General features: G+C 39.8%; 1 protein-coding gene across 5 annotated transcripts in view; it reads left to right on the forward strand.

Moving 5' to 3' along the window:
* The window catches only part of ADAMTSL1 (ADAMTS like 1), a 683,211-nt gene that overhangs the window by 458,177 nt on the left and 199,047 nt on the right, over positions 1–25,987 (forward strand). For all 5 annotated transcript variants that reach the window (XM_043515182.1, XM_038403598.2, XM_043515184.1 and 2 more), the window contains one exon: positions 13,504–13,549. In XM_043515182.1, the coding sequence (XP_043371117.1) occupies positions 13,504–13,549 (46 nt within the window). The remainder of the gene's footprint in view (positions 1–13,503; positions 13,550–25,987) is intronic.

The following is a 25,987-nucleotide window of genomic DNA, read 5'->3' on the forward strand; positions in this document are numbered from 1 at the left end:
TTTTTGAAGTTCTTCACAGTCTGCTTTGCTCTTAACTATCTTGAGCAGTTTAGTATCATCTGCAAACTTAGCCACCTCACTGTTTACCCCTTTCTCCAGATCATTTATGAATAGGTTGAATAGGTTCGGTCCTAGGACTGACCCTTGGAGAACACCACCAGTTCCCCTCTCCATTCTGAAAATATACCATTTATTCCTACCCTTTGTTCCCTAGCTTTTAATGAGTTCTCAATCCATGAAAGGATCTTCCCTCTTATCCCATGACAACTTAATTTACATAAGAGCTTTTGGTGAGGAACCTTGTCAAAGGCTTTCTGGAAATCTAAGTGCACTATGTCCACTGGATCCACCTTGTCCACATGGTTGTTGAACCCCTCAAAGAAGTCTAATAGATTAGTAAAACATGGTATCCCCTTACAGAAACCATGTTGACTTTTGCCCAGCAATTTATGTTCTTTTATGTGTCTGACAATTTTATTCTTTACTGTTGTTTCAACTAATTTGCCCAGTACTGACATTAGACTTACCAGTCTGTAATTGCCAGGATCACCTCTAGAGCCCTTTTTAAATATTGGCGTTAGATTCGCTATCTTCCAGTCATTGGGTACAGTAGCTGATTTAAAGGACAGGTTACAAACTATAGCTAATAGTTCTGCAATTTCACATTTGACTTCCTTCAGAACTCTTGGGTGAATGTTATCTGGTCCTGGTGACTTGTTACTGTTAAGTTTCTCAATTAATTCCAAAACCTCCTCTAGTGACACTTCAATCTGTGACAATTCTCAGATTTGTCACCTACAAAAGACGACTCGGGTTTGGGAATCTCCCTAACATCCTCAGCTGTGAAAACTGAAGCAAAGAATTCATTTAGTTCCTCTGAGATGACTTTATCGTCTCCTTTTGTATCTCGATCGTCCAGGGGCCCCACTGGTTGGTTAGCAGACTTCCTGCTTCTGATGTACTTAAAAAAACATTTTGGTATTACCTTTTGAGTTTTTGGCTAGCTGTTCTTCAAACTCCTTTTTTGCTTTTCTTATTACATTTTTACATTTAATTTGGCAGGGTTTATGCTCCTTTTTATTTACCTCACTAGGATATGACTTCAACTTTTTAAAAGATGCCTTTTTATCTCTCGCTGCTTCTTTTACGTGGTTGTTAAGCCACAGTGGCTCTTTTTTTTAGTTTTTACTGTGTTTTTTTTTTTAATTTGGGTAATACATTTAAGTTGAGCCTCTATTATGGTGTCTTTGAAAAGTGTCCATGCAGCTTGCAGGGATTTCACTTAGTCACTATACCTGTTAATTTCTGTTTAACTAACCTCCTCACTTTTGCATAGTTTCCCTTTCTGAAGTTAAATGCCATAGTGTTGGGCTGTTGAAGTGTTCTTCCCACCACAGGAATGTTAAATGTTGTTATATTATGGTCAGTATTTCCAAGCGGTCCTGTTATAGTTACTTCTTGGACCAGATCCTGCACTCCACTCAGGACTAGATCGAGGGTTGCCCCTCCCCTTGTCAGTTCCTGTACCAGCTGCTCCAATAAGCAGTCATTTAAAGTACCAAGAAATTTTGTATCTGCATTTCGTCCTGAGGTGACGTATACCCAGTCAATATGGGGATAATTGAAATCTCCCACTACTATTGAGTTTTTTATTTTGATAGCCTCTCTAATCTCCCTTAGCATTTCTTTGTCACTATTACTGTCCTGGCCAGAAAGAAAAGGAGTACTTGTGGCACCTTAGAGACTAACAAATTTATTTGAGCATAAGCTTCTGTGAGCTACGTGAAAGCTTATGCTCAAATAAATTTGTTAGTCTCTAAGGTGCCACAAATACTCCTCTTCTTTTTGCGAATACAGACTAACACAGCTGCTACTCTGAAAGCTGTCCTGGTCAGGTGGTTGATAATAGATCCCTACAGTTATATTCTTATTCATAAGCTTCTGTGAGCTACGTGAAAGCTTATGCTCAAATAAATTTGTTAGTCTCTAAGGTGCCACAAATACTCCTCTTCTTTTTGCGAATACAGACTAACACAGCTGCTACTCTGAAAGCTGTCCTGGTCAGGTGGTTGATAATAGATCCCTACAGTTATATTCTTATTAGAGCATGGAATTACTATCCATAGAGATTCTATTGAATGTGTGGATTCATTTAAGATTTTTATTTCGTGTGATTCTACCTTTTCTTTCACATATAGTGCCACTCCCCCTGTCCCCCGGCAAAACCTGTTCTGTCCTTCTGATATATTTTGTGTCCTGGAATGATTGTGTCCCATTGATTGTCCTCACTCCACTAGGTTTCTGTGATGCCTATTGTAGCAATATCCTCCTTTAACACGAGGCACTCTAGTTAACCCATCTTATTATTTAGACTTCTAGCATATGTGTACAAGCACTTTAAAAACTTGTCACTCTTTATTTGTCTGCTCTTTTCTGATGTGTCAATACTTTATGTGAATGTTTCTTGTCTGATCTGGCCCATACTTTATTCTCTTCCATCCCCTCCTCCTGACTAAAACCTAGAGAATCTCTATCAATAGACTCTCCTCTAAGAGAAGTCTCTGTCTGATCCACGTGTGCCTCTGCAGCAATCGGCTTTCCCCATCTCTTAGTTTAAAAACTGCTCCGCAACCTTTTTAATGTTAAGTGCCAGCAGTCTGGATCCACTTTGGTTTAGGTGGAGCCCATCCTTCCTGTATAGGCTCCACCATCCCAAAAGTTTCCCCAGTTCCTAATAAATCTAAACCCCTCTCTACACCATTGTCTCATCCACGCATTGAGACTCTGAAGCTCTGCCTGCCTACCTGGCCCTGCGTGTGGAACTGGAAGCATTTCTGAGAATGCCACCATAGAGGTCCTGGATTTCAGTCTCTTTCCTAGCAGCCTAAATTTGGCCTCCAGGACATCTCTCCTACCCTTCCCTACATCATTGGTACCTACAGGTACCACGACCACCAGCTCCTCCCCAACACTACACATAAGTCTATCTAGATGCCTCGAGAGATCTGCAACCTTCACACCAGGCAGGCAAGTCACCGTAAGGTTCTCCCGCTCATCACAAACCCAGCTATCTATGTTTCTAATGATTGAATCTCCCATTACTAACACCTGCATTTTCCTAATGACTGGAGTTCCCTCCCCCAGAGAGGTAATCTCAGTGCGAGAGGATACCTCAACTTCATCTGGAAGGAGGATCCCAAGAAGGGAAGGTTTCCCTCTGTTCCTCTTGACTGCTCTCCTTCTCTGGGCCTTTCATCTTCCTTAACAGCTCAGGGGCCGTCTGACTGGAGGTGGGACAAATCTACAGTGTCCTGAAAAGCCTCATCAACATACCCCTCTGCCTCTCTTATTTCCTCCAGTTCTGCCACCCTGGCCTCCAAAGCCCGTACACAGTCTCTGAGGGCCAGGAGCTCCTCACACCAAATGCACACATGCTCCACCCACCCACAGGGCAGGTAATCATACATGCTACACTGAATGCAATAAACAGCATAGCTCCCACTCTGCTGCTGGCTTCTGCCTGCATTTTCTCCTATAGTTACCTAGGTTAATGATAGGGTTTTTGTTTATATCAAGAAGTTTTGATTATAGTTTAGTGTAAAGGTTTTAAAGAAGTGTACCTCACCCCTTCCCACTCCCCTTCCAGACTCCCTCTCGAAACTCCCTGTTAGCGGCCCCTGGTCACTTGCTCACTGCTTTATAAAGCCCTGGCCTCCTTGATAGCCCCACCCCCTGACTAAGGCTCAGCCAATGAACAAAGGCTTCTAGATTTCAAATCTTGTTTAGAAGCTCACAGCTTCCAACTGCTGGGCATAGCACACTGTCCTACAAACAAGCAAACAGACAAACACAAGCTCAGCACACAGCACGTAACCCCCAAACACAAACACACACTACAGACAGCAACTTACCCCAAGGGTCCTGTATTTGCTCCTCCTTCACCTGGAGAACTCCGTCTCGAAACTCCCTGTTAGCAGCCCCTGTGTTTACTGGGTTTTAGAGTCTAAGATTTAGTTTGGTCCATTGGGACCAGCCACAAAATTGGGATCTAGATCTGAGATTTTACTGAGGTCAGACATGGTCAGATCTGGGATTTTATTATTCTGAGTCCCAAAGATGTTCTAGATGCTTTTGGCTCAGACCCATCTCTGTGCTACAGTAGGCCAGGTTATATTCATTTAGGTTTCCAAGAGTAACCTCTAGTACTGAACTTGCTTTCCGTTGGAGTGATGGAGAAAGCTGTGATTGGTTTTTTTACTGAAAAACATTTATTTTAATTCTAACCCTTTCATTCTCTGCCTCTCTTGGCTAGTGAGCAACTGCAAAAATATTTGCAAATGTAATGAGCTTTGTGTATATATACACTATGCACTGTATGTGTATTTTACTGATAAGTCTAAAGCCAAAGGCATTGTTTTAAACTATTCTCAGGGAAAGCAAAGATACTGTAGTGACGAACAAACTAGAGAGAGACTAAATATATGAAAATAAACAGAAGTCTAAAAGCAATCTGGCCAATTGTGGACACTTTTTTTTCTTTTTTAGCCATCTGTATTAGTCTTTAACTTTCTCCCAAGTTTTATTGTTGCCAATTTAGTTACACAGACTAGAGATGTCTTACTGAAGATAATTAATATAGTCTAACATTCACTGTTCAGATAGCTAATAAGACAGCAAAGGGAGTTGTTGAAAGTAGAAACTGGAGGGGGAAACAAAACACTATAGTCTAGAGCATTATGGGACCAAACCCTACATCTGGACACGACTGTGGTGTGTATATTAGATTTTGAACTAGGATCCACATTTTGCAACTAACCTTTATTTCAGTAATGGGCCAAATGAAACTCTGGGTTCTCAACCCTCCTTGCCCACAAATATCAGGGTGTTTGAAATATGGATCCAAATTGTCTCCAACCCTCCCTGATTTTGACACTTCAAAGAGATAGCAACATCCACTGAGCTGACTGCCATGTCATTCATTGTCTCCAGTAGGTTCTTTCTGCAACTGTTGCTGAAATCAGTGGGAGTCCTGGTGCAAATCTTCTCATGATTAGATTTTTAGGGTGGAGTGTTCAGATGTACAGCGTTGGTCTAACTTTGCTTCTGTTGCAGTCCATAGTAAAACCGCCATTGAGTTCATTGGGAGTGGAGTTAAGCCTATGCTCTCTGTTTTGAAAATCCCACCCTTAGTTATAAAGTAGAGACAGGCAAGACCCAGACATGGCTTTTGTTTTGTGAAGTCCCATCACTCATGTTAAGATTATAGAAAACCAAAACTAATGTGAGTAGGGTCTCAGACCCATTTTTCTCAATTTTCAATGGAAGCAAAACCAAGGGTGTGATCTGGGTTTTGCCTGACCTCATTGGTCAAGAATTTGGTTAGCCAAATTGTGATTCTGGCTGGTATTGACCAGGGTCTGTTTGTCTGAATCCTCAAACCTCAAAGGGAGGTTAGATAAATGATTAGGGTTTTAACACGTCTAGCATCTTCAGGTAATGCAGTTAATTTAACCATTATCTTCATCACTTTCTTTTGGTTATATAGAGTAAAGTAATAGCAATTTTGGTTCCCTTTCCTCTGCTCAGCAGCATTGCATATGTGCTCCCATTTTCATATGCTGTTCCACTGGTGACTAAAATGTGTCTGCTTTTTAAGGGAAGATGCAGCGATCATGCCTATAATGTTGCCCTGAATTTGAGGGGTGTATATACCCCAGAATGTAATCAAGCTAGTTGCAACCATATTTGTGCACTCAGCCACTATAAATTAATGAAATAAAACACTACATAGTTAAGGGTTAATTTTAAAACAGGCTTTCAGAAGCAAAGCCATAACTACTGGCAGTTTTGCTAATCAGAATGGGAGAAGGGGAAAAAATAAATAACTAAAAATGAAAAAAAATGTAAAACAGCCGTAAGTCTAAACGTCTCTGATATTAAAAGTTAAGTTAAAAAAAACTTGATAATTTCATAAGGGTCATTATAACCTATGTGTTTTGTAAAGTTATAAAAAGATTAAATAAAAAAGTGTACTTTGAAACCATCCTCTGGAGCTATCCTGGGAAAGATGTTTTTCCTGACATCTTTACTTCCCAGCAAGGAGGCGTTTGGCCAGCACTGACCCATTGTTAATTACTCAATACCATCTCAGAATATAGGTAAATATCTGGGATGCTCTAAATCTATTGCTTATGTCTTTGTGCACTTAAATTTAATAAACTGCAGTTTTAAGTAAAGCACGCTTACCTGCATAAATCTTATCAAATGGAATTGCTGTGTTCCTATTAATTTATTCCTGACACCACCTGGAGTAAAATAGTTAAGTTGCCCCTGCTGTGGGTTCTGAAAACCCTGGGTAACAATAAGATAGTAAACTATAAAAGTTCACTAATGTTCATACCTGACAGTTGATCAGGCTCTCTCTACTGAGCAGAATTGTCAAAAAAAAATTAAATTTTGATAAAAGTTGCCTTCAGAATTCAAAAGATGAAAACTTTTGCAAACATTTTTTTTATTTTTCAATCAGTTCTACTAGTAGTTATATCCAAGTCAATGGTTCTCTGACTGGTGGTCCTGTGAAGAGATGGTTGGTCAACATGGGGCTGGTTCTCCTCCATGATGCCACTGAGGAGGATTTAAAAACAGCTAAAAATGAACTATCAGTATTACTTTTCCATAGAAATAATTGCTATAGTTGCTGTAGGAATGCTATGTGTTAGTGAATGGTAGGGCATGACATAAGCCACAAGATTATTGCTAAAGTATGGGCCATACTGAAAAACTTTGAGAACCTCTGATCAAAATCAGTCAGCTCCTAACTATGAAAGGACATACACCAGGGAAGAAATATTTTCCTTGCATTAATATCAAATTTTAAAAAGACCCTCAGTGTCTGAATAGCAGATTGTTTACATGCACAATTGAGATTTTCAAACACTCACAAGGTCTCAAGGTGTTTGCATCCTCATTTTGGTTCAGGCCATTTAGTTAGTAAAAGTAATTTATTTCTTTTTACTCTGTATAACAATGTCTCCCTTATTATAGTACAGAGCCTTATTTTGCATTCAGTGTATTGGGGTCAATCCAGAGTAATTCAGTAAACTTCAGTAGATTTACATCATTGTAACACAGACCAGAATTTGACGTGGAGTCGCCCTTTTAAACCCAAATGTATTGCCTTCACACACAGGGCCCGTGTTTGTTTCATTTTACTTATGATAAATTAGTTACACTAGAAATGCTGATTCCCTAAAATTGAGATTGTCGGAAATGTTATTTATGCCCAGGTATTAATCTCTAATATTTTAAGTATCCTGCATTATTACTAGTAGGCTTGCTCTCACTTTTGGTCATTATCCTACTCCGCTTCCCACATGTGGGCCTTTGGCAACCTGAGACGTATGACTTGTGTTTTGATTTTCCTAGCCAGTTTGCTGACTGCAGTGAGTGAAGTTGGCATTTTGCCTTCTGGTTGTTTATTTTGTTACTGCTACAGAAAGTTATTCATAAGATGTATTTCTAAATTTGCCAGGGCATTTTGGCTTGTCTATCACTGCCCACTTTTCTTGTTTTAAAATTAACTATTCCCATTACATTTCTGATGTTTCATGGGACAAGGTGTGGGAGTCTAGCAGAAGCTGTTAGTCTTCTAAACTTAAAGAGCTAAATTTTCTAAAATCTGCAACGCTAAGTTGCATGTGAAAACCACGGGGCAGCTCAGTGGCAACATAACAATGGGAAATTGTAAATTCTTTGGACAATTTCTCATTTTGAACATGTTAATGGCATGTTTTGCACACACAATATAGGCACACCTCACCAGGTGATTTAAAAAAACAAATTTTTTGCCTAGATTTTCAATGCTTGGGCCTGCCCCCTTGTTATGTTTCATAACTAAGAAAAGAAACATAAGAGAAATGAGCCGCCCATTTTGTTTCCTTACTCCTTGCTGAGGAGAAGTGGAACACAGCAAAGGAAAGGACCTTCTGCTGTGTTTCCATACCTCTTCCTAAGAGGAAAGACATGGCTATAACTTGAGTTCTCTTCCCCAGGAGTATCATTCTTACTGATAGACCCTTTTTTGTTAGCACTATCTTGCGGTTTGGGGTCCTGGTTAGATACCACCTTGTTCTGAAGACTTGGAACAGGACAGAATTTTCCTTTGCAGTCCCGCCTCGCACCAGCAAGGGCCGCTGCCACTCTCCAGTGTGTTCTACAGGCTGCAGAAGCTGCCTGTTTTTCTAGTCCTCACTGGCTTCTGCTACCTTCTTGCCACGTGCCTCAAAGCTACAATCATGTGGGATCCATAGCAGGGGAGAATGCTCTGGTAGCTGTCCTGGGTGGCTGGAGAGGTGAAAAAGGATCAGAGACACAAGAAGCAGCAAAGAATAGGGGATGGGGAAAGAGAAGAACTGTACATGAAAGAAGAGTGGGAAATCTGTGGGAAGGGTGAGAGATGGGGAACTTCAGGAATGGGGAGAGGGCAGGATACCAGCGAACAGTTTAAACTAGGGAAGTCAGGGCCTCGCTGTGGGGAAAGAGAGAGCTGAAGAGGGCACCATATGTGATGCAAAGGGCATGTCTAACATCTACCCCTACAGGGGTAAGGAAGGAGGTAGCCTACTAAAACTTCCCTGAAATCCCAGAGGACATAGGAGCTTACCAGACTTCTCCCTAGGCAACACGGGCAAGGAGTAAGGAAGGCGGGGGGAGGTTTATGCAAATAAAGAAGAATGAGAACAATCTAAAAACAAAATCTGTTTTCAGACCCCAGTGTTGGATATTCATATAAAAATGAAATTAATATTCCCATCACTGACTGGAGCTTAGTGGCCCAGACCCCCAGCATATGTGGCAATTTGTTTCTGGAAAAAAACATTTCAAATGTTGGCAACTCTGGGGGAAGGGACACTTCTGTAGGCTCTGGTGTCATACCATCTCTGCGAATCTTAGTGTCACCCTTGCTAGATACAAGGAAAAGGGGCCTGCTGCGGCATTGGAAGAAGGGCTGTTGTACTGCATGACCCATTGAAAGGTTTCTAAATCCAGCTAAACACAAGGAACACTATATCCACCTCCATTGTGAATATTAGGGGACTTTGAACCAAGCCCCCATGCAGACAGGAATCTGTAGAGAAAAAGAAAAAGTGAGATTTCTTTTTTTTGTGGGAAAGTGTTCTAAGAAAATATGGTAAGAAAGCTTTGGCATTGTTTACTTTAAATAGGGGTGGATATTTTAACAAACTTGAAGTTGTTAGTATTCTTTTAAAAGTCTGCTTGTTCAAATCCAAGCAGCCTGGGTTTTTTCCTCCATATTTGCATATTAATACAACCTGCAAGTTGATTTGCATATCAAGCCACACCTTCCAACGTGCCCCCTGCTTTGTAAAATCCACTACAACTTGTGTCTGATAGCTAGAGTGACCAGATGTCCCGATTTTATAGGGACAGTCCTGATTTTGGGGTCTTTTTCTTATATAGTCTCCTATTACCCACCATCCCCTGTCCTGTTTTTTTACATTTGCTATCTGGTCACCCTACTGATAACAGCTCTAGTTATACAGATGCACAGTTTGTGGATCATCATTGCTCTCATACATGCCTTCTCAGAAAACAAAAGGGTATCATTAGAAATACTAGAATGTTCACCAAGTTTCAGGAGATAACTGCAGTTACCCATAATAAATCCTATTTTGATGGAAGTACGGGTCTGATCTTGCACACAGCGGTTAATAATGCTTTTACCATTCATGGGAGCAGGATTAGACCACAACTCTGCATTTAGCTCTTCCTGGCGATAAGGTGTTTTTGCAGCACACACAGTTCTTTTGGACACTTTTCTGAAAAAATACAATGATTTGGAGGTCTCAAAGACTTCAGAGGAATGTACAACCTCTTTCAACATCCATCAACAGAGGGCAGCCTTCTGCTGCATGTATTGGCTTATATAGTCAGGTCTGGCCAAGGAGCGCACAGTGCAGTTCAAGAGGAGAGGTGTAACAGTAGCCTTTGCACTTTCCGGATATGGGGCTAGACTCTGTGTAATATTTATGCTAGTAGTCATTGGGGCATAAGGATTTCCCAGCCACACCTCTTTGTCAACAGGGGCTAAGGGAATGGCAGGAGAGTCAAGACACTGCTACATAGGTTATGTGCCACCAGAGGTTTTCTCCTGGTCTAGGAGGATGCTTCCAATCCCACCATGCCAGCTTTCAAGCAGTTTTGGGTTTGGGTGTACTGCAAAGCAGCCACAGTGCAGCACAGCATCTAGACAGGGTGAAAAACAGATGAGGAAATTATATAAATGTTAGTGTTGTGCAAAATTTTCTTTCAAACTAAATTAAATACTCATGGTGCCCTATTTTAAATGCTGAGATATTTTGAGACATAACTTCATGTTTAAAGTACAGAGGTTACTAGCATTGTCTTTTTCAGGTCTGAGGTTCCCTAAGCCCACACCATTTTGAATAAAATTTTAATGATTACAAAGGTCTCTCTCATTTTTAAGATTATCTGGTACCTTGTCCTGTATAGCTCAGTAATCTTAGCAGCCTTGCAAAGGTGCCAGGAAAAAGCACCAGCTCAGACAAATATCTACCTGCCTGCTCTTGATCATGATGAGTGGTGATAATGAAGAAAGGTGCTGTAGTCACACACAAGAAAAATTACATACTCTGGGCAAGTGGATAAGTAGGATTTTGCAAGACCAACTCCTAGTTTTCATGAGTCATAATGGCTCTAGTTCCATGCAGATCTGCACACTTGTTCAGAACAAGCACAGCTGCCAGCCAAAGGAGTGAAAGTGGGAGGAAAAAATGGCTGAGGGTGGGGCAGTTGGCTAATCAAAGTACAGTACTTTGTTTTTCCATCAAATACAGCGAATGAATATGAGTGTTGTTCTTGATTTTTTAGATCAGACAATACGAAGAAACAGAGATCCAACCTTGGGAAGGCTTCTGTCAAAGAAGTTTACATTTCCATGGTTGTTCATCAGTTCTGAGGTTTATAAATTATAGTAATTGAAGCTGCAATAACAGCAGGTTGTGTGAGGTAGAGATTTTTGATGGTTTGCATGGCATTAATGAATGAGGTATGTATCAGGCCTGCCAAATGAGTTGCTCTGATATGATTGATGAAAGTTTTTGCTGCAAAGCCTGCACTGAGTTTGCCTATACGCTGCCTTATATGCTCGTCACTTATGCTTTCAGAAAGGGGTGTGGCTGGAGTAGGAAAAAAGTGACATTACAAGGAGCAAAAGTTGTAAAATCTGCCTTGTAAACCAAGTAAGGGAGCCTTCTGACTCATTCTTCCCTCACTTTTATTGATAGTGCAGTTTAACTAGTATAAGGCCCTACACTAGAAAAAAAAATTACCAGTATAGCTATGTCAGTTAGAGTTGTGCTTTTTTTATTAAATATATCAGAATGAGCGCTAGTGTGGACACAGATCTGCCGATTGAAAGATATTCCCATATGGCTTATTTTGCTTCCCAAACCAGAATAAGCTAAACTGTATAAGTACTTTTATACAAGTACACTGTGCTCAGACCTGGCAAGTTGTACTGCTTTAAATATACTGTTATATAAATTAAATGTATATTTAAAGCAAGATAGCTTTTTATGTGTAGACAAGCCCTACGAGGAGAACTAGGTCCTTAATTTTTATATCAAAATGGTCAAACTTTTCTCTGAATTAATTTTCTTGCATCATGAAAGCATTGCTATAGTTATGGTTCACACAGCATTTTCCTACATATTAATTACTTTAGAACTCATTACCTTTGGGTTGAAATTTCTCACGCTCATTCTCATCCCAGAAGACTGAATGGGTGTTTTTTCTCCATCCCTTAGCACCTGGTGCAGTTATTTATACAGTGTAAAGCTACCATTCTGATCTGGTAGCATTGTGTACTCAAGTGTAAACGGCTACCCCGTAGTGCAAGGCAGCAGAGAATTAAGTCTTGTGAGTTTTCTGGTTTGTTTGAGTAGGTTGAAGAAAACCTATCGGGTGACTTTAGGGTTAACTCAGAATGGAAAAAGTTTTTCAATCATTTAATAATTAAAAAAAAACCCTCAAAATCATGCAGATACTGTCCTGGCACTTGGATAATTCAAAAATGGTTTGGGTTTAAAACTTTTGACTTGGCAGGCGTGTAATCCTCAAGGAATGCATGCTTTGCTCAATCTGAGAAATTAAAAATGAAGGGAATTCCGTTCTGGTGTAGATGAAGAACAATGTAAGGGCCAAGTTCTCCATTCTGTTTTTCACTGAGAACCTCTGCTGAATATTCTGAATAGAGCTGGGTGAAATTTTTCAACCCAAACCTTTTTTTGGGCAAAAATGCAGATTCAACATTATTGAAATATTTTGCAAATTTGTGTCTGTTTCATTCAATTGTTTTGGTCAGAAAATACCTTTTAAAAATTCCCCCAATATCAAAATGCTTGGTTTCAACATTTTCTTAAACAAAACATAATGACTTTGCTGGTTTCAAATGATTTTTTGTTTCAAAATGTCCTTTAAGTTTATTTTAAAAATTCAAAACATTTGAAAATGAGGGGAAAAAATCAAAGTGAAACATTTTTTTATTTTTCCGGAATCGAAAAATCCCTTATTTTCAGAGCTCCAATTCTGAACTCCTACAGCCTATGAAACTCCCCTTGAGGTCAATGAGCTGGGATATGTGTTATGGAGCCACACTGCTGAAAAGACATCCGGATCTGGAGCGGTCTTCTACACACACAAGGCCCTGCTAGTGTGGTTCTGCTGTGTGGGAGGAAAGAGAAAGATTTAGCAAAGTCCACATAAGGGGTACGGAGTCCCTAAGCTCCATAGGGCCCAGTGGCTCTGCAGCACAGATTTGGGAGTAGAATGGGGATGGGGGATCTCTTGTGATCCTCTTGCCTTCCCAGGTAAGATGTGAGGCAAGCACTGAGGAGGTTGTACGGTTCCACTGCTGCCCTGTGGCTTAGTGAAAGGATTCCTTTCCTCCTAGTCCATGAGGAATACCCCCTCATGCAGTCTGGCTGCCAGGGCTATGCGTCAGTTTTAGGATTTGGGTTGAAGTGGAGCTGAAGTATAGTTATGCAGCCAGATACGCGATGCTGGAAGGACATTTATGCATTCTTGGGAGGTGTGAAAAATTACTGATGAAATTCAGGGATAGGCTTCCAGCTCAGTTTCTGATGCTGCATTTCTTTATTCTGTTTATGTAGTTGATGCACTTCTTCAGGAAACCCACTCCACATCAGGAGAGAGTTTTTTAGGGAAGGAATGGGGAAAAGAAACTTATGCTAGGAGTATCTATACAAATAAGCAATTGCATTCAAGAAACAGTTACGCCTCAGTTTCCCCATCTTTAAAATAGGCATAATGATCATTACTCTCTTTTGTAAAAAGTGCTTTGAGATCTATGGATGAAAAGTTGCAATATACAGTAAACACTAAGTATTGTTGTGGTATTATGTTATTAATATGTGGGGGTATTTTTCTTTTTGGACACAGGAGCTGTGAAGGGCGAAACATTAGATACAGAACATGCAGCAATGTGGTAAGTGAACCTTACTTATGATGGTAATACTAATAAAATGTATTTGTAATTAATATAATTATGTAAAATAAGTAAATAATAAAAATGGGATGGTAGCACTAATAACGTAATTATTTAAATAATACGGGTGCCATGGAAATACTGTTATGTACCTCGCCATTTCTAGAGCTAATTTGGAGGGTATAGAGCAGGCATGGTAGAACCATGATACTAGCATTGTTCCAGCCATGATTATTTACTTCTTTTATAAACTGGACCAAGCCCATGAAGCATGGAGAAGTGGATTCACTGTTCTGTATAGCTAGTTCGGTGGAGGTAAGGGCCTGATCCTCTTCTAGCCCTTAGTTTGGTAAAACTCTTACTGACTTGAGTAGGAGATTTGTCTGGCTACAGGACTGACTTCCACAGAGAATGGGAGGAAGGTGGTGGCTGAAGAGAAATATGCGTGTGTGTATCTCTCTCATTCTTCTGTTCCTCCCCAGGGTTGAAATCCCTTTTGAACATTTTATTAGGATGTTTTGCGATGGTCCCTTGCATTCACTATTCTATTTTGCCATTGTCTGCCATTCTAAAGGTTTTCAGCTATACCTGGTAGTGAAATGCAGTTTTCAATACAATAAAATAAGCGTCTCAAACTTCTCCTCTCAGCAGAACAAAGAGCTGTTTACACTGGTGGACTATAATGTGGAAAGTCTTGTATTATGCTAAAAATTGTAAAAATTCCCAAATTACATGGGTCAGCAAGAATTTCACTGGTAAAAATCTAAATTAAAGCCAGTCATGCATTCTGTCAAATTTTCACACCTCACAGGGCCAGATGGAGAGGCCTCTCAATGGGAGCTATGTCTCAGAAACAGTAGGGTAAAAAACTGAGTAAATTACTCTGGATTTGGCTCTTGTTTTTTAGAGAGCACAATTCACAAAGAATTGGTCATTTCTGCACAGCTCTAGCATCCCCATGCAGAGAGAATTATTGTCCCTTTGACTTTCACTTCTGCTTCAATCAAAAATTTTGCTACTCCTGGGGGTTTTCTTTGGGTCACTGAAATCTTCCTTCAGTCTAGACATGTGCTGCACTGACAACAACTTGAGTTGTCAGTAAATAAGCCTGCCTGCTGCTTCATGGGCTGTTTTCCAACTATGAGGCACTTACACTACACCAGGACTGAGGAGAGCAGGAAGGTTAATTTGTGTCAGTCAAGCCACATAGCTGTAGCTCCACGGAATACGACATGGAACAAAGGGAAGAGACACTGTTGAGGCTGATAGGCCTAAAATTAGACCCACCAGCTTTAGTTTGGCTTTGAAGTGCATGCATATCGTGTCAGCCCTCCTCCCTGCCTGGCTGGCTCCTCTAAGCAGTGAGGGAAGTGAAATGTACAAGATCCTGCTCTGCATGGGTTTGCTGTTGCTGGATCACCCTTCTGAGAAGCTGTGATTTCATGTAGATTATAATCCTGTGTTTTGGAGTTGCTGAGCTGATTTTCCAAGACATAGGATTTTTTTTTTTGTAAATGTTATTTTTAGGTTAGGTTCAGTTTTGGGCCTGTGGACCTGGACGGTTTCTCTTTAGAATAAAAGAGAAGGTAGGATTTAGGGGGAAGTGGTTATGGGCAATGCTCACAAGCTTTGGTAGTTTGGTTTGAACTAACATCTATAGGTTCAACCTTGGGTCTGTATAATTGATCTAAAAGGTATTACAAATATAGGCATTCTCGTAGCTTTGCCTAGAAGAAATATCTTTACTTACTTAATACTTAATAATATTGGCTCCAAACTTCTGATCACATTAGTAATATAAAATTCACTTGATTATCCAACACCAATTAACCAAAACTTAAACTCCTGGTGTGAAATCCAGACCCTACTGAAGTCAATGAGAGTTTTCTTTTGATTTCAGTAGGGCCTGGATCTCACCCCTACTGTGTGACTCTAACATGAACTTATTTTGAAGAAGGTGCAATGCTGAATGTTGCTCCATTGTTCACTTATTATCAATAAATAGATAGTGCAAGCACTGCAAAAACCAATTTGAAATAAACCTAATTAGACCTTCTAGATTCAGACCTTAGTGTGCTCAGACCTCCGCTGTGCTTGCTTTTGGCCATCTGGATGGTCCTAGCATCTGACTGGAATGCTTAGCATACTTGATTAACAAGAAACAGTTTCCAGATAGTCACGTATTTAAAGAAGAAGCCTGCTGACCTCATACAATTATGAGGGAGTGGGGGGAGGGATAGCTCAGTGGTTTGAGCATTGGTCTGCTAAACCCGGGGTTGTGAGTTCAATCCTTGAGGGGGCCATTTAGGGATCGGGGGCAAAAATTGAGGATTGGTCCTGCTTTGAGCAGGGGTTGTACTAGATGACCTCCTGAGGTCCCTTCCAACCCTGATATTCTATGAATTATATGTCTGTAGAGTGGATACAATTAAGTGTTTTCCATTTACCTTTTTACCATTTTGAAACACTTTAACAGGTTGAGATGTATTCCCTATGTAGCTCTGGTAGTAGGATATCCCTAATGTCTTTGAGAATTGTAAGAGTCATATGTTTCTTTCGACCTATGCCCTCTGTATTTGCATGCTCAATTATCATGAGTATACAAGCAAATGCAATAACTGGTCCTGCAAAGGGCTACTTACTTATGTATCCAGGTACAGGAATGTAGAGACACAGTTTGGTGTGCATTTTTGCTCACAAATCTCAAGTATCCAGCTTCAAAACTTTGTTCCATAAAAACCTGGAAAACAGAGAAGGCACCATCCTGGATGAACGTTCTGCCTCTAGCAAGGGCTTTCAAAATCCATAATGAATCTAGCCACTTCTTCATTCTTTTACACATGGAAAAATTCCTTTCTGATTCTTGGAGGGATCAACTTATGCATGAGCTACCACTACGTTACGTGGATAACTTCTGCACTAGTAGTATAACTGGACATAAAATTAGCCAGTCTTTTTATTTGTAGTTATCTCTCAGAGCTCACGTGCCTTTGTTTATATGACTGTCCTCTCCTGGAGAAGGGCAGTTATAAATGCTAAAAGCAAACTCTTTATTTGGGGGGATGAAATTAGAGAACTGGAACTGTACTTCTTGGAGTTTGGCAATGAACACATTTTCACAGACATCATTTGTGGGATTTTTGCCACAGCTGTTTTTAATTCATCCTGAAATTAGATTACAGGAGGAAAATGTAGAATGGGAAAAGAGAGAGGAGAGGAAAGAGGAGAGAGAAGTGCATCTATTTCTTCAGTGACCTGTATTATTCTTCTGAGAGCTCCAGTCACAGCTGGGGGCTGTGAGAGAGGTTGACACTGTTGTCTAGGAAGCTTTTGAGCAGTCCGGTAAAGGAACACATCTGATTTGGCATGCTTACCAGTTACACTGCCCTATATTCATCAGAAACTGGAAATATTATGAATATGAAGCCACATGTATAAATGTTGAAAGTAGGAATGAAAGACTCAGAAGATGATTTGGGTTCCTAATTACTTTAGAAACATTTTATATAAACACTAATATTGATTCCAAATATGATTCCAATCGTAGAAATTCAGGTGGGATGGGGGAAGCCAGTTGGTTTTCTTTAGAAAATTATTCTGAATGCAATAAAAACATGTTTTGATAATTATATGTCTTATGGTATGAAAAATAAACAAACATTTTAAAAAGTGACTCTCACTCTAGGTGGAATTTCTGGAGCTGGATTCTTCTGCAATGCTGCATTGTGGGCAGATTATAGATGGATTTTTTTTTCTTTTGAGCTGATGAGTTGTGCCTTTTCTTGCCTTCAGTCTATTTCTCAGCTACCAGATTCTCTCCTATTTATCATGTTAGGGCCATCATTCAACCTCCTGGTCACCCTTTCAGTCCGCCTCTCCCTCACCAAACTTTCACCCTGCTTTCTCTGTCTGACCACTGTCCACTGCTTTCTCTGTCTGACCCAAACATCTGCTGTCCCCAACATTCAAACATTTTTGCACATTTGAAATGTTCAGATTTGTCACGAATACTTTTCATTTTGATACACTGCTTCTTGGTTCTAGACAGAAACAGTGATGAGCACTTGAGCACGTTTGACATTCCACTCTGTTGGGTTGGTACTTCCCACGAGCATGCCAGTATGTTATAACACACTGAAGAATCTTTCCCGGCCATTCGAACACCACAAATAAGGTTCTTGTGGTGTTTTCCTCAAATGAAAACAAGCACATGCCAGAAATCTCACAAGAATGCCTATATTTGTAATACCTTTTAGATCAGTTATAGAGATCCAAGGTTGAACCTATAGATGTTAGTTCAAACCAAACTACCAAATCTTGTGAGCATTGCCCATAACCACTTCCCCCTAAATCCTACCTTCTCTGCTTGGCTACAACACTACACGTACATTTTTTAAGAATGAGAATAATTAACCATTGAAACATGTTGTGGAGTCACCATCACTGATGATTTTTAAATCAAGATTGGATTTTATTAAAGGAATTATTTTGGGGAAGTTTTGTGGCCAGTATTATGCAGGAGATTGGACTAGATAATCACAGTGATCCCTTCTTGCCTTGTAATCTGAGTCAATTTATTTGACTACACCACCTTCTGACTCCCATACAAACTTCCTCCCTTCCTGCTTCTTACCACCATGTGCTCCTTTTGTGTAAACAAGCATCAACACCACTGTCGTGTCTTTTTTTTTAAAGGGGCAATGTTGTTACATAGTTACACTTCAAAATATCAGACCTGTAAGGGATGTGCAATTTTCTCAGACAGGTTGTACTGGCTTGCACTTGTGGGCAGCACTGTCCTTGCTGGAGGGAATGTCAGATCTGTTCAGGTGTTTAGCAGTGTGTAGTTTTTCCATCTTCCTATGACTGGCATATCAATAAAATCTTTTGTAACAAAACCACTTAAGTTGGGGCTTTGTTACAAACATAAGCATTTTCCTTCACTTGGATGATTCTGTAAGACACTTGAGTAGGCTGCCAACATGCGAAAATTTGCTCAAGTGAAGAAGGCAACCATAAGCCAACTTGAATCTCTTTATTAACACCAAGTTTACTTAAACCCCCAGAGTAGGAACTGAATTATGTTTTAAATGACAGTTCTCCTGCACTCAGACCACTTATTATGACTACATCCCTTATTGTGGAAGGAGTTTGGTTTGTGTTTTTCCTTTGGACATGTCCATTTTCAGAAGTTATTTTCATAGTAACTGCCTAAGAATTATTTCTTTATGTTAGTGAACAAGTGCCATTAACTATGTTATTGTAATGATAGATGCTTTGAGGTCTGAATTCATGTCTCCCTGTCATCTAGCAAAATAACTGTGATCCTGCTCAACCATTATTTTTTAAGGAAGGCTTTGTCCTAAATAAATACATCAAGAAGATTGGCAGGGCAGACTAGGGGGACCACTGCAGGTGTTCTTCTCTGCCCCCTCTACACAAGTGGCATTTTAGGATTCTGATCAGACTATAATTGATCTGGATAATTTAATAGGATTCATTTTCAGTTTTTCTGGTAAGTCTTTCATTTCAAACCCTTGTATTTCCATTTTCTGTAGTATATTATTCTATCATACACCCTTCAGACCACAAAGTGTCCAGAGTGGCATATTGAAGATCATTCTGCAGCTAGAGAGAATTTTGTTTCTCAACATAGCTGTGCTACTCAGCAAGAGCCCAAAGCAAATGCAGGTTGCAATCCACTGTTCTTCTTCACCTAACATGAAATAACAAATGAGAGAGTCTACAATAGGTGATTGTATACAAATCTGTATCAAATCAGTGATTCTTTACTGCACATTTAATTACTCTATTTCAGTGAAGTATGAGAAAAGTGTCCCCAGATTCCCACCATCCCAACCCCTGAAACACACACACTCCCCAGAGCAGTTCAGTTTGACAGCATGCCAGCTACATTTATACCATAACTTACACTTGTGAGTATTTTCGTAATAGTAGAGGCAAACTCTTCTTAAAGGGTTATACTCAAATAAATTTGTTAGTTTCTAAGGTGTCACAAGTACTCCTCATTCTTTTTGCTGATACAGACTAATGCAGTTACCACTCTGAAACCTGAATTAAAGGTTGTGTCAGAGAATTGGATAGGTAATTTTCTCAAGATCTTCATTAATTTTTTTTTAATTTTTATTCATGACTTTTTGGGTTTGACCTCAAATAGTCAGCCACAGACTCCTCATTGGGTATTAGAAGTTGAATGTTGTGCTGTACTATGTATCATTGGGGGAAAAAACTCCCCTTAGACCTTGAAAAGCAGTCTTCATATATGATCTCAATGTTGTGATAATTTGGGAATTCTTAATCAACTTGTTTTTCAGGTGCTTCTGCTAGCAGAAAGACAAAGCCTCCCAATGAATGTGCTGTTGAGTTACTGATGACTTTTGTGTGGTATCTGTAATGCTGCTTACAAACCAAGTTATTGTACATTTGTAAAGTACATACTAATGTCCTGATCTCACTTGATAACAGAAGTGATTCCTGTTTCTTTGGAAAACTGTTGAATTACCACTGTGTACAAATAAGCAGCACTGGGAATGAAATAAATTTAGAAGTCTACAAAGTATTGCCCCCCTGGAAAACATTTTTTACCCATATTTAGAAACACTTTGATAACCTGTTCTTGTCCCTCTGAAACAGCAGTAGATCAAAGTGCACTATGGAACTTTTAGCACATGGCAGCATGGTCCACATGGATACTTAGGGTTCTCACTGAAAGTTTGCCATATAGGCTCCAGTTCAGCAAAAAATTTAAACATGTCCATAAGTCCCACAAAAGTCAACAGAAGGGGTCAGACAATGGAGATTCAGGCCCTAGGAATTTGCACTTGAATTAGAGTAGCTACACTAGCGCAAAAAAAACCCCAGTATAGACAAGGCATTAGGGACCAGTGAAGGTTCCACTACATCACAGGGCATTTTGCTGTTGATGTCAATGTGAACAGAGTGTGGGGATAAAGCCTCTAGATAGTTTGCTTTTAACAAACAAAAGAGAATGTAGGTGCAAACCTGACCTTATTTTTTAAAAAATGCCCCTCACTGTGGTGGGTCTTTCTTTGGATTACATCATGCAATGAATTTCTCTCTTTTTAAAGACTTTTTATGGAAGGCTCAAACAAACGTAAGGTTGTGTAATCCCAAAGATGCTATGCAAAATAATTAGAATAGTACAGAGGGAAAAACAGTAGTGAGCTAAGCAGTAATGAGAGCTCTGTAATGTTAGTCCTATATTTATAGAAAATCTTTCCTATTGCAGCTGATTCTTCTCCCTTTGCTTGCATCTCCAGGTACTGTATGTCTACAGAACCTGTGGCAGGCTGCAAGCCTCCCAGCCCAGGTTGATTGTCTTGGGCTAACAGGGCTCATTCTGGCACACTAAAAATAGGTGTGGAGAAGCCCACCCCCTTCCTAGGTTTCAGAGCCCATGCTCCAGCCCGAGCTGCAACTTCAAAGCACTGTCTAAGTAGCTTATTTTAGACTACTAGTGTGAGCTCTGCTAGCTCATGTGTGTCAGCCTGGGCTGGGAGGCTCACTGCTGCAGGCTGTGTAGACATACTCTCAGGTGCTTACTCAGTTTTTACTCAGACAAATTCTCACTGCAGGAGGACCTCAGGATTTGACTGTGGAGTCAAACTACAGCACATGTGCCATGGAACTGATTCAATAAACTGTTATGTCAGATGCTACACAGAATAGTCCAGTTGTTAGCCATTTTTTGTGGAAAGGAAAAGCTCAATCTGCAGTAAATCTCTCTTGGCCTCTGAAAATATACAAGTATCTATACTGTAAACTGTTTTAAAGACTCCACAACTGCTTCCACCTTATAACAGCCTAGATATGATCTTTTACATTTCACCCACTAAGTAAACTTTAAAAAGCCTGACCCTCTTTTGTCCCATGTAATCTGATCTACCTATCGCCATCAGGGGACATCTGGGATTCATCTTATCTTTTCCACTGGCTCGTTGATTAATAGAAAGTGTTTTGAATGGGATTCAAATATGGCAGAACTCCACGGACCTTATGAATTACAATAGGGGCAAATAAGAGGTCAGGTTAAAAAAAATTTGGAGGGGAGGGAGTGAATGAAGCCTTAATAATGCAGTCAGGATTAGGTGCGTAAGAGATGGGGATGAAACTTCTGTGTTTATTTTAAAATAGTAGGTTTCATAGACCTAAGGGATTTCTGATCATCTTTAAAGTGAAGTCTGTTTTCACAGGGATGGAGACAATCTCGACCTGACTGGATGAACTGTGTTTATAGACATCCTGCACTGACTCCATTGATCAGAAATGTTCCACAGACCTTTGCATGTCGATGATCAGGAAACAGCCTTCTACACCTAGCAGAGTGATTCTAGGCAAAGTTAATTCGGGAGCCGATGCCTTTTTTTTTTTTTTAAACTCAGTAGACTTTTGCCTGCCCTGAGAAGCCTTAATGAGGAGGGAGGGGAAAGCAGCTGAAAAGAGACTTAAGTTGAATGAATCTTTCCATCTTATCTGGCTCTTTCTGATTCTCCAGGGAGAGGAAAGGCCTTTATGCCCTATTTCTACACAAGCCCACAGCCATCTTTTCTAAAAAATATTAAAATTTGAATGTAGTGCTTAAGCTAGAGTAACTCTCGTCTCAGGTTCAGTCAGTTGGCAGGTTACTCTTCCAGGGCTAGATACTTAGCTGGTATAAAACTGTGTGATGCTGCAGGGATGCAATGGAGCTGTGCCAGTTTACACTAGTGGAGGATCTTCCAGCTCTTCCAACCCCATCCAGTTGCAACAGCTGACCTTCCTTTTTTTTAGAAAATCATTGGAGCAAAGCATTTTCAGAAGTGGGAAAGCATCATGAAATCGGACCCTATGGTTTCTGCTGACTGAAAACCTGCTGGTCGGACATGTAAATTTTAAAAAGAGAGGTGCAGGGAGATTGTGACAGACAAGAAAAGAAAGCTCATTATCTTATACGAAGTTTAATTTAATTGTTTAGAAGTTAATCACATTTTACAGGGTGGAACAAACATGTGGCCAAATATCACGACTTGGTCTTGCTTGCTCATTCAGCAGCTACAATACCAATTTTTAGCCTCTAAGCTCTTGGGGGCAGGGACTGTATTCTGTCTTTAATTAAATGATTGCACAATGCCCAACGCAATGAGGCTCTGCCCTCTACCATAATACAAATAATAATACTTACCAAAAAAAACCCAACCCATGGACATGAGGGGAAAAAAAAGATGAGCCAAATTCTGTACTGACTTTCACTCCATGTGTCCTCATTGTATCCCATATAATGGAAGAAAGAATTTGTGCTGTTACTTTTCGTAATGGTCTCCCTTTGGATGTAAAAAGATACTAATTGGTTACATTTCCAAGCAGAATCACAGAAGAAACGTGTGTGTGTGTGTGTACGTACATATGTATATGGCAGTAAAATTCACCCCAAGCCCAATGAAGAGGCTCAAACAAGACCTTCATACATGTTTAGTGCCAGGCTTAGGGCATTAATGGGAAAGAAGCAGTGTATATGGCTTGTACTGGTTCTCTGCACAATAGGGTCAAATTCTCACCCTCTCTTGCATGTGTGTTCCAGTATGTGTATGCTTATGCAGTGTATGTATGGGTGCTTACATTTATTCTTTGAATGGCTTCGTTTCCCATGAAAACTTTTTAAAAACTAGCTCTGCTATTTAAATCCTTTGTTATATTTTGATCAGGGAGATCAAAGACTGAAAGTAGTTAACATTTGGTCTTTGTCACCTGCAATGTCCTGAGAGCTTGTTATGTTGACTATGTATTTTTATTTATTTGATTTTAAAAATAAAACCCAAATAAACAAATGTAGTGAAACATGTACAAAGCAGGATTATGAACTCTCCATGTTGTGCACTTTATTGGGCCTTTTGTCTTTATAAAAATAAAGCTGTACAAGCCAGGAAGTTTTGAAGGCAGAGCCAAGCTAGAACCAAACAAGAGTTCTGGCTTGGCTCTGTGAGCTAAAGCATAAGCCAAGTATTAGACCTGACTCTCTCCACTTATGGACAGGAAAATTCAGAGAGGGATATGCACTGTAAGTTTTTGTGGCAGGAAGTGAGGCCACAGATTGTCCCTTCCTTAGTTAGTGAACACATAGTTAAACCAGATCTTGGGTCAAACTTTGATTGCCTTGTTCACCTTTGTTTAAAAGCATAACGAAGGCCCAATTCTGCCTGCAGATACACATCTATGTAGGCAGAACTGGACCTATAATGTGAACCTACTCTGTTCGGTCTGTGTAAAGGGTGCCCAAACTTTGCTCCATGCAGAGCTGCATTGGCAGTTTGCCAGAAGCATGAGGAAGGGCACAACTAACTTGTGTATAATTTTACAGGGATTTTTTTAGAATGGAAAATAAATGCATCCAGACATAACAGTATGTGTTCTTGTATTCTTCCATTATGGATTAACAGAAATTGTGTGTTGTCTGAGTTCTGCAGTAGACCCACTTTGTCCTCAACCCCTACACTTATAGGGAGAGGGTGATTGAGGCTCATTTTAGAACTTCGATGTACATTACTCTAGAGTAAGGGGCAACCAAAGTCCCTTTTCCCACCACTCCTCCGACTTTCATAAAGTTGTATTATTGTCTGTGGTATACTGTGGGAACACCATTCATTTCACGCTCTAAACATGGAAGACTTCCATCCCCTACCAGTGTGTATATGGGAGGATTTCCAGGATTCCTAGGCAAGTGCCCTAACTACTCAGCTATTGTGTCAGTCTTTCTTTCTGGCCCAATGAATAGTTAATTATTTATACAAATTGGAATAGCTCCAACAGGAGAGATTGAACCTACTCTGAATCAGGAAGAGCAGGATCTTGAACCCAGGTGTCCTACATCCCAGGTAAGTGCCATAAACACAGGGCCATTGGCTGTTCTTGCTTGTTTTTTAACACTTTTTTTTTTTGCAAGGTGTTTTTCCAAAGTGGAACAAAAACAAATGTCGAAACATTGCATTTTTTCACGGAACAGAATATTTGTTTTCTGTGCAGCCTGAGTGCACCAATAAAAAATGTCTCCCAGTTTGCTCACAAGAGCTATCTGAAAGCTTGTCAAGTAAGAAATACTACTTCTTAGAACCTGATCAATACAATCCGTAAAGTTTTTAAGTTTTAAAATTTACCTGCAACTCTCACAATGACTATACCTTTCCTACCGAACAATGTAGCAATTGGAACTGTTTAAAAATACCAGCAAGGAGTTAACAAATGGAAGTGCAAGGGAAGTATTGTAAGTAGCTAGCACAACAGAAACTGGGAGTGATGGTATAAAACGCAGAGGACACATTTTGGCTAAATAGCAGGAAGGCTTTTCCTTGGACAAAGCTGTCAAGAAATCTTGGAATCTCCATCAGAAAAGAGGTTTACTTCAAGGCAAGACTAGATATACATGAAGCTAATAAGGATACTGTAGAATTTTGTGAGTACTAGGATCATTGTAGTTAGATATGCTAAAGATCTACTGAATCAAGACCAGGGTCCATTTTCATACTCCTTAGTAGATAAAAGATATAGTCTCCAAATAAAGGACGTAACACATATAACGCTGAACGAGCACATAAACAAACACCAAGAAGAATAGCCTTGACTGCAGAAACAGGGTGAGCTAGGGAGGACTCAAGGGCCACTGAAATCCTAATGCAGCAGCATTGCAAACTCTTGCAATTTTATCACAGTTCTTGTGATATTTAGTGTTTGTCCTGTAGACCCAGTGCCTGAAATCATGTGATTATTCAAGACTCTTTGTTTCCATTTAATAAAAAAAGGAGTTTTTAGCCCTGTGGTTGCAGAGAAAAGTTTAAAAATGTGAACCCTAAGGGATCAAAAAGTGGATGATAAATAGAAAGAACCCAAATTTTACTATTTTTAGAAATCTCATGATTTTAAGTCAATCTCATGATTTCATGAGACTCAACTCAATATTTTTGAATGCTAAGGCTTAGCAATACTGATACAATATCTCTGTCTATGGAAAGCATTCAACTGTTATCGCAGAGAGAGCAGTTCAAATCAGATCTGTATTCACCAATAAGTGAAATCTGTACTGGGTGGTCTGAATAGTCAGCAGCTAGCAGTCCTTATCACATAATTTATTGCAAATTAGGGCATTTATGTCTGCACCCAAAATGTTTCAGAAACCTTCCCAGAGAGCTTAACAAAGGATTTTGTTTTTAACATTTGTACAGCAAAACCTAAAAAATTGCTGATTCTGTAGATTGTGAAATCTGTGCCTGTATTAGTCAGGTTGAAGTAATACAAATATACGTAGCATTTTTCTGGCTCTTGTTGCTTCACTGACTGATTTAGGTCACTGGGGGGTGGGGAAGGGGGAGCTAGTTAGGAATGCTTATACATACAAACATTTGAATTGAGTAATTTGTGATTTTTTTTCCC

Source organism: Dermochelys coriacea, chromosome 5 (assembly GCF_009764565.3).
Source record: "Dermochelys coriacea isolate rDerCor1 chromosome 5, rDerCor1.pri.v4, whole genome shotgun sequence".
NCBI lineage: Eukaryota > Metazoa > Chordata > Testudines > Dermochelyidae > Dermochelys > Dermochelys coriacea.